At 37.2% G+C, this 19,065-nt stretch overlaps 1 protein-coding gene across 3 annotated transcripts in view; it reads right to left on the bottom strand.

The window, feature by feature from the left end:
* MED13L (mediator complex subunit 13L) overlaps positions 1–19,065 on the bottom strand; it is a 207,545-nt gene that overhangs the window by 50,685 nt on the left and 137,795 nt on the right. For all 3 annotated transcript variants that reach the window (XM_068910828.1, XM_068910830.1, XM_068910829.1), the window contains 4 exons: positions 6,553–6,698; positions 5,290–5,484; positions 4,715–4,906; positions 380–542 (listed from right to left, as the gene is read on the bottom strand). In XM_068910828.1, the coding sequence (XP_068766929.1) occupies positions 380–542; positions 4,715–4,906; positions 5,290–5,484; positions 6,553–6,698 (696 nt within the window). The remainder of the gene's footprint in view (positions 1–379; positions 543–4,714; positions 4,907–5,289; positions 5,485–6,552; positions 6,699–19,065) is intronic.

Below are 19,065 nucleotides of genomic sequence, written 5' to 3'. Positions count from 1 at the left end.
TATTACACTTAAGAGTTCTAAATATCAAACATATGCTATTTGTTCTTCACTACCCACCATTCAGTCTACCAACTACAACTGGAACTAAAAACTCTACAATCAATAAATTAGAAAACACTAGCTGGAGGCACAAATTAGAAATATGTAACCTCACAAACAGTCACAATTAAGAGAGACAGCTGCAAATACAATGTTAAAAGTGTTAGGAGTTTTCAGCTGAATACAATAACAAATTTTATTTGATAGTACTGTTCTGCATCATTAGCTTTGATCAGTGGCAAAATAATTCCATCAGGAAGAATGTTATCTAAGGCAACACAGTTCTTGTTTTAACTATATCTATTATTAATAAACAAAACCATCAGAACTACTCTCTTACTTGGACTGCGATCTGTTGAGAATGCATTCCTTCCAGACACGGTGGACCATATGATTGTGAAATTTTGGAGGAATCTTGCCTGATTTCTTTGGGCTGTGTACGCTGACTGTCCCCTCCTGAACAGTTGAATGGCTGATAGTGCTCTGAGAGCCTCCACTTTCTCCTGCAATATAAATTAAGCATTAATGTTATCGCTGCTGTTAATATTCGCATTTAATCGGTCTTCCTCTTGACCTCACAGTTGTTCACTAGAAAATATTAATGCATCATAGGAGAGACTGAAACTACATTTAAAAGGAACACTTGCCTTGGGGTAACAAAGACAGAACTGGGAAACTGAAAGTTATGAATTGGTACATTTGCAATCCAGTTGAGAGCAGTGCACCTCATGTGAGGTTATATACTCTTGCCTCTTAAGTGGAGGAAGTTTGGAAAGCCCTCTACAGCCTTGAATTGTACCACAGAGAAATATTTTGCAGATGGAGGGTGTTTTTTTTTTTTTTTTTTTTTACAGTTTTCCTGAATGTTCAAGTTGAATTTAGAGTCTTTGGTGAGTTGGTTTAAGGATCAAAGTCATTATAATATGGATGGTTCTAAAAGTAAACCAGTCTACTGAGAAATATGAGATAATTTATATATACTATTTCAAAGAGAGAATCAGTTCTTTGTACTAGAAGGTAAAACGTCACTAAGAAATGAATGGAGTAGTACGACACTTTCTTTATACTAAAAATACTAATATTAACTCTTGCTTCCTTTCTATGCTCGAATTGAAGCGTCAGAATCAAAACTTAGTTTGGTAGAGTCTTAGAGTTTAAATGTATACTGTTACAGATGTTGTTAAACAGTTGATCATTAATATATATTGTTAACATAGGACATAAAGTTTTCTCAGTAATATTGCATGTTTATCAAAGAGATAACAAATCAAGATCTTATTCCAATATGTTAATAGCCTTAAGATTCTGATTTCTGTTCTGCACTTCGTTTTTTTCTGTCTGTGACACAGAAACCTCACTAGCTATTGTATAAGCAGATGTTTCTTTTTCTACTGTGATAGTTTTTGTTTAGATTAACTGAATCCTACCACAAGCATCTTTAAAAACACAAGCTAGAACAGTAGAGGGAGCTTTAGGCTCATTTGGCCTGGTGACTTGACTATCCCTGTACTTTATGCGCTGGATGGAGAAGTACGTAAGGATACACCACGTTTTAACAAGGTCACGTTAGTGTACAGAACACTTTGTCCTGCTGCCTGACACTGTTTAAAAAGCCTTAAGAATGAAACACCAAAAGCATTCACTGCCATACGTCACTGCATCGAACGGAATAATTCTCCTGCTTTCTGTTAGGTGACTTTCAAAATGCAACTTTTAACGCTGTGCATAGGCCTTCTAGCCCTGTGTCTGCCTTGAGCCTTCATTTGCCAGTTTCTCTCTAGTTAAAACTTTCCAGCTTCTCTTTTCTTAAAGGGTCCTAGTAGCAAAGAGGCAGTTAAAAATATAAATTCCTAGATCTACTGAAGCCTGTGGCTCTAACAGTGTGCTTTCAAATGCTCTTCACCACCATTTGTGAACTTAACAGACTTGCAATAAAATGCACTAACCTATTCTTAAAAACAAAACAAAACAAAAAAAAACCAAAGCAACAAACCCCTGCGCTGATGGACATTCCGTAACTTCTCACCAGCCAGTTTATTTCAACGCTTCATTATCTTTACCAGACAGAGAAAGTTTTTCCTAACATTTAACCTAGATTTGCTTTGCTTTGTTTTAGGGCCATTATTGCAGAGAAAAGACCATTCTTTTTCCCCCTTTTATGTCTCTGAAGACTGTTATACCATCTCTCCTTCAAATTTCTCTTCCCTCGATTACTGAACAACCTCAGTTCTTTCCATCTTTCCCTACTGGAAAGGGAAAGATGGTCCTGTTTGTAAAATTTATAATCAGTCTTACTGCACTTTGCTGCACTCCCTCCAATTTGTCCACACCTTTTGTAAGGAACAGCGCTCAAAACTGGACATGGTGCTAAAACCACATTTTTACTGGTATAGAGGACTACTGCAGGATTATTCATGTGCCCCAGATCAACCCACTTAATGTATCCTATTGACCAACTCTCAACTGCAGGCCATGTTTCTCCAAACCATTTCTCCAACTTGCCACAGCCTTATAAAATGGTATAGGATATAATATAATGGGATCCTTTCATTATTCTCTGGGAAGGCATCCCTCTTACTACAGTGTCTTACTGTCCTCTTAAACAACAGCAGAGATTAAAACAGAAATTGTGACTGCCAGATTGAATAATATGAACATTTCACAAGATTTTAATAGCTTAAAGACATTCTAAAACAGAATCCCCTTGTGACAGTGTAAAAGTTTAACGGGAATATGAAAAAACTAAAAATAATGGCAGTATTTCATATTAAAATACACAAAGATACTGCAATACAAGATTATTATTTAGAAGTCGATGGTCTTGCTTCAGTCAGTTATTAGCAAGCGAACTTGCTTATTTTAACTGTCATTTGCCTTAGAAAATATTATTCAAAGTGAATTTATATCTTACATTATACATCATTAATGGCATATTATATATTAAAAACAGATACAGAAATTCTTTATTTTTTATTGTCTTTATTGCAAGATGAGTATTTTTGATTGTCTTCATACACAGCACTCAGGTACCTATATATCTGAAACTTCTCATGGACAAGCGAATCCAAACAAGTACTTCCACAGCAACAAAACCAATGATGCCTTGTTTTCTTTGGCTTTGCCTCAAGACTGATCCTCTTGACCTGACAGAGGCATCTAATAAAGGTTAAGCAAGCTCTGTAGCCCCCTATGCTTCAGTGAGGGCATTAAAAGCATTCCTTACCCCCACCGGGTGCTTACCCTCACAGAACGTTGTACGAACTTCATGTCTTTGAGACTTCTACTGCTCTGCAAAATTTGGCAGACGCTAATCAACAAGTTCAAAACAGCACCCTTGCGTTTAGTTTACAACCGCTTTGAATACCTTCACAAATTAAGTTTAAATTCCTTATTCCACTCATGCACTTTGAATGGGCAGTATAAACAGATGTTCTTTGACAGATGTGTACCCAAGATGCTACTGCAACTGAGACTGCAACATTTCTTAGATGCTTCAGGCAGATGAAGGCTGTCCAGCGGTGAGCGCTCTCTAACGAGTTTGTTAACATGCCTCAAGTTAGAAAATCTTCAGTGAACTGAGAACTCAATTCCAAATAAAAGTGACTGCAAAAGCTAAGATATGCCAGTGTCTGTGAAAGTATTACTAATAAAGGTCACAAGGATAGAACAGATAGCTAGATATATAGATAGATATTCAACGACTGCTTTGAATAGAGTGGATGGTCTAGCCAGTCTCCAGAGGTCCCTTCCAAACTCAACTATTCTATGATTCTGTTAGTAACTGGCAACTCTAATGAGCACAGAAGAATCTACATAGAAAAACAAAATTTAATTAGTACTACAGCACTAATATATAGTAATGTCATCCAGATGACAACAGACAGGAGATATGTATATTCATTTACAAGGAGCACGATACTGAGGATCTAGCCATCTACTCTTAGCTCTATTGAAAGTCAAACAAAATGCTTGTTGCGTAGAGAAATTCTGAGATTAGAACTACTACGAATTCAAATGAGCTTGAAATGAGCATAGTGTATACAGATAAAATATATACCTGACCAGTAAATATTATACAGCACTCCACGGCCGTCCTCAGATGACACAAAAGCCTGTGTCAAACCATTTGAGAAGCCCAGCTTTTTATCACCAGTTCCAGAGACTTATGTATTTCTCTTGAATTGCCCCTAATTAAAATGCTACTGTGTTGGGTAGAAAGAGTAGCTAGCATTTACAGGCTTTTATTATATAAACGTGAATACTTAGTTTGGTGTTGTAGTTCCAGATCTTTACAAGAAGGGCTATATACTCTCGTACATTCACGGTAGTCTCATGCAACAATGAATCAATACCTCTCAACATAAGAAAACACTTCAGAAGCATGGACAAAATCTATTCCGGTCTCCCCAGGTATTTGAACTACTTCAAAGACACTGCAGTTCTAGAAAACCGAGCTAAATAAAACTTGGTGAATTCATTTCAAAGACAAGCTTTCCTCTTGGCCTGTTTAAAGCATGGGCCTTCATTTTCCATAGACTTATGGAAAAAGTCCTCTCTTAACTTCCAGTCTTTATTATCTGTCTTTAATCTGCTACTGCTCACATATTTATCCTCACTAATCATGAACTACGTAAAAATGAAAGAATGACTCAAGTCGTCTAAGTTTCTTGCCTACCTATAATAGCCTGCTCTGGAGAAGTGGGTGGAGTGAGTGGCATCCCGCAGGTACTGGCGGGATCCTTCACGCTTCCAAGCCCCTGCTGTCCCACATTTATATGGCCTCCAGTATTGGCAGCACTCTGTGACATAGGGATGTCACTCTGGGAGATGAGAACAAAGGCTGAAGGATACACCATCCTTACACCACCTGCAGAGAAATAAATGGAACAACAAGAGTCTTAAATTTACCTCAGCCACTTCATCTTGTTTTCAACATCGATTAGACAAAACTTATTATCTGAAATACAAAGACCTAAGGAATTTCACAGACTAATAAAAACTCCTCTAACCCTCTACAACCAGAACCGAGCTGAAAAAAGTAGCCTGACAGTGTGAATAATAGCATGTGGGATACAGGGACTACAGAAGCTTGAGGCAAGATACAGTCAGATGTCCCGGTGTCAAGAGAGCTACAAGAGAAGACAGAAAAATTGTAATAGCTGTTTCGGATTAATTAGGTTTTTTTTCTTCTTCTTCTTTTCTTAATGATGTGGAGGAAAATAATCCTTTAGGCAGAATACTGAAACTTACCAACAATGACTTCAACTGCCACAGGGAAATCGTTGTCATATCCCAACTCTTCTTCCTCTTTCATCCCTTCTTTTTTCTTCAGCACCATAGGGTAAAAATACTGCCATTCCTCCATCAATTTACGAGTTGCTGGGTCTGACATCTTATATGACTGGCCCGTCAGTGTACCATTTAAACCATAAGGACTCACCAAAACTGCAAAATAAGAAACAACACTCTCTACAATATGTATATTTCAACTACATATCAACCATTCTCTGCCTCCCTAGCTTCAGTCACTGAACCATTTGCATGCTGATTTAAGGATCTGTCTTCAGGGAAAATCATTGTAAAATAAGGTAAGAGTATGAATATAAAGCTACACTACACTGCACTAGATTCTTGTGTAGCTACTCTTACTGAGTTAAAGAACCACCTTTTTGCACTTTAGCTTACTAATTTCCACAATGAATTAATCTAAGTGTACTGAAACAACACTTCCTATAGCAAAGGGTCATTTATACATGGAAGTAATGAAGGATAGATATTCAATAAGAGGGTTTTACCAGGAATATATGGTACTAGTCTTCTCTACATTAAAAAGGATAGAGATGGCAAAATACGAAGACAGTTACAGTCATGACAAATAAGAACTACTGCTAAATAATATATGTTTCCATTCAGAAAATTTTGCTTTTGGTTTGATTTGATTTGAGAGAGAAATGAAGAATTTAGTTCACTGAAATAAAAATCACATAAAATGTAAGGGTCTGAGATTCAGTCAAACGTTCACATTTAGTAACAAAATTTATTTCCCAATAAATTTTCTATAAACTCATGTCTCCATAAACGCTTACCTGCTAAGTCTTCAGGTGTTTCTTTTACTGTCTGCTTAATTTTCTAAAGATATCTTGCTTTAACTGCTTTGAAATAATAATTTCAAACTGCAGTAAAGATAGGATAATTCAATGACTGAGATATTTTTAAAGTTTTTGATGTAGGGCATTGCACCACAACTGCACTACTAATTTAATAATCTACAACTTAACTCTGTAATACAAACAAACCTGTAAAAACCTGAATTCTTACACTGTCAAATATACAGACATAGACATTTCAATTTTTCTATTGTACTCTCCCCCTTTTTATAAAAGTTGACAATTTATACAAGAAAAGCACTCCAAAATTAGAGACTCTAAATACTTGTACCCACATAAAATTGAAGTTACTGATTTGACCCACTGACCTAGACAGTTTCAGATCTACCTCAAAACACCTGCCTACCTTGGAACGGTGAAGGTGAGGACTGGGCCATATGGATATGCTCTTCATTTATCAGGTAGATCGGCTGGTGTTGAGCAATCTCCACACTTGTGCACACATTGCTTTCCCCATGAAGAAAGAACGTGAAGGCGCACGACAAATGTTCGCTGGAGGAAGGGAGATGAAACACGTTTATCGACATGTTAATGAACTCATAGAAGGCAGTGATTCCATTGCCTTAGAGGCCAAACTGGATTAAAGTACACCTGTCTGTTTTTTCACTTGTGCCTACGGAGTACAGGTTCACAGAATGATCGATAAACTTGTATGTCAGAAGGACCTGTTCCCAGACAACGGTTTAAACAGTGCTGTCACCTACCTCAGAGATTTGTTTTCCTGCTTGTTAAAGGAGATAATTACAAACAGGATTATAAACAGCATTCAAGAAGTAAAAACAAAGGTTCAGACTGGAAAGAAAATTCTTCAAAAATTAATTTTGCAACGGATTCTAGCTGAGCCGTGGAACAGGAAAGACACTTGCCTTACACCTCTATTACAGGAAATAAAAGCACATGAGGATCACAGGAAACTGACAACAGTCTAAGATCAACCATGGATTTGCCACTGATCATTAAACATAATTTTAAGTGGATGGTATTTGAAACGTTCCTGCTTTATTCTACCCACAGAATAACCTCCCATCATAGCTAACTACTCGCTTAAATCTTCCTTGTCGCAAAGCCACAAGAAAAATAAAACATTTCATGCTTTTATTACCATTTTAATCGACTGAAAATTTACAGAGCTGAAGTGGTAATTATGCAGTTATTTTTCTGTCCAATACAATAGCTGCATATACTTTCACAGTTGTTGGCTCTGGCACTGGACCAGCCATAACGAGTGCTTTTTAAGACAGCCCTTAACTACCTTCCCCAAAAGGAAATAACACAGGCAACTGCAACAATTTCATTTTAGTATTTAAGTCAACCAATTGCTCTACTACTGTCAGCTATTTTTAAACTGAGACACTGATGGCCTGGAATAGGAAGTTGTTTTCATCTCACTACATCTCTGAATGATTCTATACATCGTGCAGAACAAGTTCTCGTCCTGCAACACAGGTTACCCTTCTGTTAGCCTCAAACACTACTGCAATAAAAAGAGCAAACAGTCAGCCAAGAAAATCTGGATAGAAAAGGTTACTGAAACGAAAGATAAAAATTAAGAGTTCCTTGGTGCTATCATCCTATACTCAGAGGTACTTTGTAGCAATCATTCAATACTACGGAATAAATTTCTTTTATTAGACTTCCATTTTCACAACAGAAAGAAATTTCAAGTTATAGTGCTCTATCATCAGTACTGTAGACTTAAACTAGTCACTCATTTACATGGCAAGCAAGGGTGGGGGGGGGGGAACAAAATGGGTCACAGATGCTAGCTACTTCTATCTGGTTATCTTATCCCAAGAGAAAAAACAAATAAGTTAATTTAAAAATTTAAAGAAAAGATTTCTGCGCATACAGAAAGTATCAAAATAAAATAAAATCTCAACTATTTAATCAAAACCTATTAGTTTCCTGACACGGGATGATAGTTCTTAATATAAAGAAGCTCTTAATAAAAAAGTGATGAGAAATCTGGTCCAAGATCAAGCAGGGATAATCTCTGCAAATAGTTCAGCACGCAGCAGGTCAGCCTTTCTAAAAGAGAGAGCAAAGCTATTTGTAAAGAAGTCATTTTCAACTCCTGTCTTTAGGATATTAGACAGAAATCCTCCTGATTCTGCACACTTCCTACAGCGCTGACTGTTCGTCTACTGTTGAACTGAGGGAAAAATTGTCTTCTGGAACCACAGAGTGACTCTTTCACGTCTCCTGCAAATTGTTCTGGCATGAACAAATCATGTGCAATCTTATGCAACATTCACAACCATCCATAAACACTGTCAGAATAAGAAAGAGACAAAATAAGAGTTTAGAAGACAGTGATTCATTTCATTTGTCTTTGCAAGGAAGGGAATACATCTCACTAACTTCTTCAGCTAAGAATCAGCTAATACCAAAATGGATTAATCATTAAGTTCAGAAAATGAAATTAAATAGCTTCAGATAAACAAAGTTATACAACCAACTACAGGAAAATGAAAACAGAGTATGAGGACCATTTTACATTCCTGCAAATATGACAGATTAAAACAGTTGTAATGAGTACTACTATTCATCATCAGCAAGAAAGGCTTGAACAGTTAACGGTGGATCATTTTCAGTGCTACATCTACAGTAGATCATGCTCAGTTGCAAACAGGAGAATCAGCCAATCTCATTCACTTGAGTATTCCTATTCAGGCCGTTTGGACCACAGTTAGCAAGTCCCAACGACAAGAAGCACTCTGCTCAGCTCAGCGAGTAGATGGGAAGATAGCCTGTGCGCATCGAGCACCAAGCTTTCTTTCCTGCTCCCTGTTCCCAGGCCTTCCTCCCGGGGGCGGTCTTGCAGTGCTTTGCAAGACAATAAATAGTTACATAAATTTTATGTTCCCTCTGGTGCCAGACTCTTTGCTAAAAGCTCAGTTTTCAAGACCAAAAATAATAGAGACTAAGGCCTGGGGACTTCCTATACTCCTAATAAGCTTCTGGCAGATTCTGAGTAAAATATTTACTTTAGTAACAAATATGAATTTTATTTTAAGAAAATAGCATCAGTGCACTCTGTGATGTATCCCACTTAGGCATGTACATCGCAGCTTACTGACATTCTTGTCTTTAGTACATTTCGCGCAATTCCTTAAATACCAAGCTGCAGCAATCACTCTTGCTACAAACGTAAGACAGATCTCTGAGTAAAATTACAAGCCAAAGAGAATTTACCAAGCCAAAAAAGTCAGAAGCTTTCAGAAGCAGACTGAGCGCTGGGACTTTACTTTCAATAACCATTTAGCTCTATCTCTACATAGTTATGAAACAAACTATGGATTTCTAAAGTTACCTCATTTCTGTACTACTTCCCCCCTCCTCCCTGACATTCACAGTACCAGAGACCACCAGTGGCATGAGAAATGGCTTCTAAGCTATTTCCCCCCATTCTGCAGCTGGTTGGACTACCTTGAGCTGTCAGCTTATCTGTTCAGAACAAATATGATAATAAAAATACTACCAGCTTTCAATAGCTGCATTATACACTTGTCTTGCATGAATTAATGGACTACCCAAAGTACCAAACTAGCTTCAAAATCCCGAAGCTAGGATTTTGAGCCTCCACCGCTACCCAGAGGAAAGGTTACGGGGAAAGACAAAGCTCTCACGTGTTCACTCAAGAGACAAGGTGACCACTCTGAGCAAACCACCAGACACCCCTCTGATTTTTCATCAGGAGAGTGTGATATTCCCTAGGAGGAGTTCCAAATCAGAAACCTGAATCAGTTCTGAAGCATATGATGCATTAAAAAAATAAAAACAAATTCAGGGACACTTAAAATTATTTATGCTGTGAGCGTAGCAACTAGGTTCAGAGAAAATACTCAGAGGTGAAACCATGAACTTGGTAAGAAACATACTTTAGATGGGTTCATTCAGCTACCTGCGACACAGTGGTTGCATTATGTTCTTCCTCTCCTCGTTATTTTCAGTCACACAAACAGCACCACAAAAGATGGTGGTAGCCACAGCAGTTTTCCATCAGGAATTTTCAGTACAGATTTAGTAAGACCTATCCTTTTCATGTTATTTTACAACATAAACAATAACCAAAAAAAAAAATCCCCAGAACGTGTATCTGCACTTGTACTCTAGCCACACTCTGCAGGAATCCTTGTCTCCTTTTCACAACTGCCTTTTTAGAAACCCTTCTTCTCTATGCAGGCAAGAGAGGGCTGTCTCAGTTACGATGTCATCTTCCCAAACAGAGGCTAGGTGGAACATTTTGTAAGTTATTTCCAACTATAGCTGCGTTAAGGCTGAGCTCTGAAAAATGCTGGGCACTGTGATCTTGAGCCAGCAAAACACTTGAGCATTCACTTCTTGGAATACTTCTGCTATATACACTGAGAGATTTACTAAAATTAAAATCATTGCTTAAATGAAAGATTTCTACTAATGGAAATAGAAACAAAATTAATCACTCTCCAATTACACTGAAAAATATTTTGTTTCTTGTAGTACTGTCTCCTTTATTACCCACTTCACTTAATTTGAATCGGCTCTTCAAAACACATTTAGTTCCCTACTTTTTTAGAGTAACAAAACAAGATAAGGAAAGTCCTAAAAATTAAAAGCAACGCCACAAAATCCTTTGTAATAGAAGAAAATGTCTATGTCCTTCTGTTAATTATTATGGGTTTTTACGTGCATTTGCCATGAAAAGCAAACAAAACCTTCCAATAAAGAGCATTTATGTTAATCATACCTTCACTGTGGCACCTAATCACGTGCAACCGACAATACCTGCCTTTCAGATGTTTCCACTACGATCTTCCTTACCTCAAATAACATTTGAGTTGCCCCAAAAATGTGTCTGAACAGCTCATTAAAGCAATATCTAAGACCTCCCATAATCTTTATGGACTCCAATCACTCAGTAACTATATTTTAAAGAGAGAAATACATTAATGAAATTTACATACATACACACATGTATACACACACAGATAAAATCAGATGAGGATTATGAAAACAGGACTAGGTTTAAACTATGCAACACAGATCGGACAGGAGAACACCTGATGGATTTGTTGTATTTTTTTTCATATGTTAGTAGGTTTATATAAATATCCGATGGAAATGCTCTTCGGTATTCAAACTTTAAAGAGGTTATTTCCATAGAATTGAGCTCCTAAGAGCCAAAGAATTACATTTCAAAGCTGAGTTGTGATTACATGTCTGTATACAGATTTTGTCCAAATCACAGAACAATCTCTTAATCTTTGCCTATAAGAGATTTTGCAATATCTAATTTTGAGTGACAAATTTGGAAATCAGTTACTTCGGAAAAATAACAATAAAAACCCCCCACTATAATTACTTCTTTGGCATAGGAGAGAGGAAAATCTATACAAAAATTAAAAGAAGACTTTAAAATATTTTTTTCTTATTAGAATGACTTACCATTATTATTATTTTACTTACTTGAAAACATTCACTGTTCTGAAAAGTGCTTTATACTTTGAAAAACACCTGCAGCAGTACAACATGCAGTCTTTAGGGTAGTTTTCCTTCAGAACACTGTAACCTACTTAAACACTAGGAGAGTGCAAAGGGGAGCAGAATGAGGATACTGACACTAAAGGTTACTTAGAGGAATGTATTAGACTGTTGCGAATCTCATATTTGTAAGCATTCATCCTGTTTTTAGAACAATTTCAGGTTTGAATTAATTAGGGGGAAACAACCCTGATCTCTGGTCATTTGAATGTGGTAGCAAAGCTCTGCAAAAGGTGCGAAAGGTGGCGGGAAAAAAGGAACTGATGCACATGAAGAACAGATGGAGCACTTTGAAAAAAAACATTATCTCTTGCTCTAAATTATGACTATGTACATGACCTAAACCAAACCCTTCCAATAACAATACAGTAGTTGAAATTGCTGTTATTTATTATAATAAATGTAACCTCAGATTTGGGTCTCTCTTGCTCTCTTGGAGCAAACCTAAACGTTCTCTTTCCTAACACAGCCACCAGAATTGTGAGCGCAAGCTTCCTTCCTTTGCTGCCAGGCTGCCGACAATCTCCTTTTCTCTCCTTTAGTTTATAAGCAGCTGTCCAAAAAGCCATTGATTGTGTGTAATTAATTATATTTCACAAAGAATAAATCGTATTGCTGTTCTCATTCCCCTAAAAAATACCCTTGGGTTCTGAAATCTCCAAACCCAATTACCCCAAAGTGACTTTATTAGCAAGTCTGATCTCAGAAAAGAAGCAGCAATAGGTTGCATATATTAGTAAAATATATGATCAAATAAATAAGATTAATTAATTTGTTTGTTATGGACTATAAAACTAGGGCGTGAAAAGGCTCTGCAAAGACTTGGAACATAACACTCACTAAGTGAGAACATAATGAAATAATTTCCCCTTTGGGTTTGTCTAAAGCAATAGGGCAGTTACTAGCAGGTCACTGCAATGGTCTGGACAGGAGATGGCAGCACCTGGACACACCTACAGTCAAAAACATTCACCAACAGGTGTGAGGAATTTAATAGCCCAGAGAGAACAGTGTCAAAATTACCTCTTAAGATAGTGAGCTCCCACAACGCCATAAAAATGAATGTAAAGGGAACAGGGAAAAAAAGGCCTTCTGGTTTTATTGTAAAAGCTACTTCCTTCCACTACAAGTCAGTCACAGCTTCCATTCCAGCATGTAGGCTCTCCCTAAAATCAGAGTAATGGTGCACTCTCACAGTGACCAGATTTCCCATACCTTTCTCTAGGACAGATATGGTCCTATCTAGGAATTGGTATTACAGGGACTTGTTTGGCAACTGTGCTAGCAGAGAAAGCTTCTTCACATACATCGAAGAGTGTGGAAAAGGACCTGGATCTGAGACTTCTTCAATAGCAGCAAAATAAAAAAGGCCAAGGCCTCATTTTCCGGCCCTTATGGGAAAGGGCATGGAATAGTTCATGTCCGTATGGCTAAGCCCCCTTCATTCCTCCCCAAAAGGGAACCATTATCCCGACCGCTGTACTGGAAATGGTCCTTGGCCTGTGCGATACCCAAAACCTCTCCCGGGCATTGCGTTGGAAGAGTGCTAGTTGGCACTGGTCAAAGGCAAGTAGGGAGCATGCAACGATAAAGCAGCCTGGATGTCTGCAGGCCAGTCCTTGCGATCATGACCCATCCGGTCTAATAACAAGTGCAAATGCAGTCTGAGGGGCCAAAAATTTATGTGATGCTTTCTCATATTCACAACTGACCCATAATGTAATCTCTACCTACCAGATGCACTTTGAATGTTGCCCAAGCTGAAATAAGTCAAAGTAAATTATTCAGAAGTACAACTTCAGTAGTGCAAAGAGTACAAGCATTTCTGAAAAACACGGCATAATTTGTAACAGTGCTCAAAAACCAGAACTAAACCAACATGGAAAGCACTTCTAGAGATGAGACAACTGTGGAATACATTTGATGCAACATTCTTCCAGCAAATGGTAGGTAGTACAAAGCTGATCAGATTTCTGCATCAGTCATGAAACGCACACAGCTGGTTTCTCTATTGTATCATCCCTTATGTATAGGCCTATATTTAAATATTTGAAAGACCATCGTAGAGCCTATTTCCTGCTCTATAGCTCCACCTATTAGATACTGTTGAGCAACGATTTTCTGCTTGGCTACATCCAGCATGCGCTGTGCATTAGGAAAGAAGATTGTAGCACTGAACTGCAGAAGTTCTCCACGCAGGACTTTGATTTCTAGTGGAGAAATCTTCTGAAGACCCGGCTTAACGTCTGTGCTGCAGCTTTTCCACTGTACTATCGCACTTAATGCAGCTTTCCCTCACGGGACACCCTGTTGTCTCATGGACAAGGGAAACCTGCTGGGAGAAACCTAGCTACACAGGCAAGACAGTCTGTATTTCTGTAGTGCTCCTTCTGCCCAAAGTCACAAAGCTTTGTATTGCAGACGGTAAGAATTTGGGAGGCCAATTTGCAGACTAAATCATATAGCCTGAGCTACTCCTCCCTTCCTTTTTTTAAATTAAAGGGCAAGAACTTCCGTACCTAGAATTGCCAAAACCTTTTAAGATTATATTATTTTATGAGTCAATAAATTGCCTCTCATATTCTACTGAAATTTTTTGAAACCACACATGAGATGTGCATACAGAAACTCAGTATAAATATTAATTGTCTTTAGTGTTTTCTCAGTGGTGGAAAAAAGTATTGAGATAACACTTTCGCAACGCAGAAAGCATTTAGATAACATTATCTAAACACTTCCTGTGTCACAGATTTATTATCTCAACGCTTTTTAAGTTGTCACCAACCAAACCTGTTGCCAAGGCTAATATGCCTCTTTATCAAGATTCTCTCACTTACTGATCTCATCTCTAAGAAACTTCTCTTATTTTCTCTGTACAAAACGTATGCACAGGATGACCTGCTAGCCTGGAAGGATACTGAAGTTTATATTCCAAATGGATACATCACTCTGCAGGAAGACAGGGCTAAGACAGGGGTATGAACACTTCCAAGAAGTCCAGGGGAAAGTGCTGCACACCACATTAGCTAATATTTTGAGTAGTAACTGTACTGTAGTCTCTACGTACAGGACCCACTTCCAATCTCTGCTGCAGGAAAAGTCATGTACAACATATGTAACCTTTAACATGAATGCTTTATAAACTGTTCTCTGCACCAGCTGTTTATAAAGTCTTAGATTAGTCTTTAATGACCTTAATAAAGATGGACTTCTCTTTAATGACCTTAATAAAGATGGACTGGACTATCTAAACATAACAAAGTTTCATCAATATAGGTATTTTATAACATGACACTATCCAAGCTTAGGAGGAGAGAAGTTTTCACCTCTGTGAACGAAAGGCAACTAAGCAGTTGCCACATGACTTCTTTAGGGCACAACATGTTCTACAGTAATAGCCATGACATTTTGTCCCTTAAATCTATACTTATATAAAAATAGGCATTTTTAAACAATGTGTTAAAACTATGTCTAATATTTAGCTTTTTTTTAAATTAATGGATTATTTAAATCATATGGATAGCTCCCCCAGCCTACTGGCTTTCTGAGATTTTCTTTCATGCAAAACTGAGGAAGCAGTATTATTCCATTTGATCTTTTGAATGAAATATGACACCACAAAAAATTGAGTCTTCCATACATATTCCCAATAAAATCCCATTTTTTCTATATTAAAAAGTTTGGCACGTTGAGCATGGATGGTCAGTGATTTGTTACTAACTGCACACATACATAACATGTGGCTTGTCAAAATGCACTGTTTTGACTTAAAATTTAAATTTTTAAGATGAACCGATATAATAATTCCTAGACTGTCTTAGTGACAGTTATTTAAGAAATCGTCCAAACTAGCACAACACTCCTGAATAATTAAACTAGGTAGCAGGCTTCCATGTCCGCTGTTACGCATTTCCTTTCCCTGCGTTCAGCACCAATTCCTGCTCTCCCCATCAGTTAACGCCAAAGGCGACATGGAATAAAAAGGAAGGCTGAAAGCCCCGGGATCAAGGGTAAGATTTATCCTTGTACCACATATGCAGAAATAGGAGAAAAATGACAGTGAGAAAAGTTTGGTCAATAAATCTGTTCATATAAAGATTAATCAGTCAAAAATCAGAGTACAGCAATGCAGTTTTACAGCTAACACTTCATGGCTACAGGACCAGCCCATTCAAAACAACTGTGTGTGAAGTCCTGCTCTGCATAGGGGACACGAGTCATCTCTGTAACAGGATGCCACCTGCAGATCAAATTACAGGAAACCAACCACTACCACTAAATATGCTAAGATTATGTGCATCTTCCTACTAATACATAAAACTAATGTACTTTTAAGGCACTTCAGGTTATAAAATATTCTCTCTGCAGAGAAAAAGATTAGATATATAGAGAAACAGTTTCACTCTAAGAGAGATTTAGTATACTTAAACAAAAATTTTAGATGTGCTAACTGGTTCTTTTAAAAAAAAAAATAAATCTAGCTTTTATTAAATCTAATCAATACCAGATAAAATTCACAAAATGAAAGAGGTCCCATACAGGCTGTGAAATAAAATTTCTGTGGTGAGAAATCACAACTGACATTCTTCCCTCAGCAGTAGGTAAATGATTGAGTCAGCATTATGTTCTTGAACTCTCCAAAGTATCACAACGTATAGCTTGAGGCATTAGTGATTATTGAATGGGTTTTCTTTTTATTTGTGTTACGCTTCGGAACAGTGCTGATTTAGAACTGTAGCTATTTAGAATTATTTAAAACTGCAATGCCTAAAGAATGATTCTGCAAGGTTGTCGCATTCATTATGAGTAGAAATTTATGGTGTTAAGATGCAGGATCCTGCCTATTTAAGGAATGATTCTGCAAGGTTGTCGCATTCATTATGAGTAGAAATTTATTGTGTTAAGATGCAGGATCCTGCCTATTTAAGGAACCCAGAAGTTGTTATGACCATATTTCTATTCTAACTAAGATATATTCTTTATTGTAAAATATAAGTAGCATACCAAAAAAAGAAACATAAAGGTTGTTAAAGACACATTCAAGGTAATGCTAAAAACACACGTTCTCACTAGAAACTCTAAGATTCTTTAGACAAAAACTAGCATGTCTTAACAAAATCAGGAACTTGTTCGTACCTGTACCAGTGTTACCACTTATTTTTAAAACACTAACACTGGTTGCTAACAACTACAAAATGAATTATGATTTACTAGAAAATTATCAAAATGGATGCAATCTTTCTTGCCTTAGCCTACTCAACACAACATCAGGAAAAAAATGAATGCAAAATTTCTAAAATCACTGCCAGTATGATCCTTCTGAAATTTCTTCTAGTCTAATTCATTGCCTTCTAGCACTGTATTTGAAATGGACTTCTCCGGAAAAATCATTTCCGCAGAAGAACTAATACTCTTTAAAATGGGAATCCAGCCAGATATGCATATCTATTCAAAGTGACACACAACATTCATGAAACACACAAGTACTTCTATTTTTCAGCCAATTATTTCTTAAGAGTTACATGTGGCATCTCAAAAAAACCCTTCTTTTTCTGCTGTCACTCTTAGCATTTTAGTAAATATTATGCACGCATAAGATCACCTCAGAATTACCATGAACAGTTTTGCTCTAGAGATCAGGACTGAAAAAGTCCCTTTTGAATATTAATAGCCTAAAAGTCAAGAACAAGCCTGACTAATGCTGATGGAGGTCTGCCAACAAACTATTCCATTTTTAAGCCTAAGGCATAAACTGACCTTTTCTTAACAGCTCAGTACTGCAAAGTTTAAACCCTAGGTCTCCTTAAATTAAGCATTCTTTAATAATTTCACCATAGATAATACAGCTTATCAATTACACTGTTTCATAAAGTGACCTGCATTGGAATCGTTCGTTAGCACAGCTGCACACTGATTCATCTGTGGGTCACGAATGTATCGCTGAAGCTTTGAAAAAAAACCAAAAAAAATCCTAAAAAACAAGGCTTCCCTCCCCCAAAAAGACGCTTTTCAGCAGTCCAAGTGGGTAAAAATATCATCCTTTCCTTTCCTATTTGTGTCATACTGCTCTAGATGCAGCAGCTGTCTTAAATGTTGTCCAGCACTGGGCACCTATCCTGCTGGTCAGCCGAGCCGCCTACGTCCTGCAGGACAGCTTCACCATGAAAATAGTTTTCCTATTAAAAAGGGGGGGAAGGGCAGGGGAAATCTTTGAGAGCTTTGACATTTGATACACGACAGTTACTAGCGCATACTGAATAAGTAAGAGTCTGTAGAGTCTGAGTACAGAAAATAAGGACTTCTTTTCAAATTAAGTTAGCACACTTTCTATCGTAATACTGCACCTGCCGTAATTGTTAGCACAGTAAGTCAAGCTGGCTATCTAATCATGTTTAGCTTGTGAATGAGAAGAATGTTTAACAAACACGTAGAGAGGAGTATTAAACCATATTTACATTAAGGGCTTCATTTTCTTAATAAAAAGCTTCATTTATAACCTTCTCTAGGAGTAAAGTCTTGAGATATTATCAGTCCTTTGGTAATACGTGGAATTCAAAAATCACACAAGCCAATTCATTTTTTGTATGTCCTCGTTGCACAGATTCACTTAAACCCATGAGGGTGTTTGTCACCGTATCTTTCCTCTTTTCCCCCTACGAGATTAAAAGATGATTTAAGACTTTTTTTAAATTATTTTCTAGATAAATTTAGAAAAATTGTCTAAAATTTTATCTTGATTGCTATCTCGCAACTAGTTCTGGAAGCTAAAGATTTAGGATGCTTGATAATCTGTCTTGCCTTAAAATGGCCTTGATCTCCATAGCAATTTGGCAGAAACGATTACTCACAATACCTCTAAAACTTGAAAGAATATTAACGATGAAGTATACGAGCACTACAGTATTTTCTGGAGCTGGTACATAATTATGTGTACACAGTCTGAAACACCACATTATTTTTTATTTAATACACGTGGCCTTCTTTCTGCAAATGACATCGCTCTGCGTTTTTCAGTAACTAAGAAAACGTTTTCTCAGTGTGGGAACACCTAACTGAAACAATCGCCAAAATACTGTTCAAACAAGGGGTGCAGGGACCTCAAAAATTAGCAATTATGAAAAAAAAATAGTTGTCAACCGCTCTACAATAAACCTAACTAGAAGGTATAAAGTATAAGGATAAATAACTAACGCATGAACACAAAATGATTCTCAGATTGCTAATAGCACAAGAAAGCGAAGAAAGGCAGAAAGACATCACCACTTAAGCACCCCTTGCATCACATGTTTGAATACGGGAAGGGTTTGCCTGCAGTTTTACAATTACTATTTTCTAA

The sequence above is a fragment of the Struthio camelus genome, chromosome 17 (genome assembly GCF_040807025.1).
Source record: "Struthio camelus isolate bStrCam1 chromosome 17, bStrCam1.hap1, whole genome shotgun sequence".
NCBI lineage: Eukaryota > Metazoa > Chordata > Aves > Struthioniformes > Struthionidae > Struthio > Struthio camelus.
The sequence above is the reverse complement of the archived record's forward strand: the minus strand, read 5'-3'. Positions and strand labels throughout refer to the sequence as shown.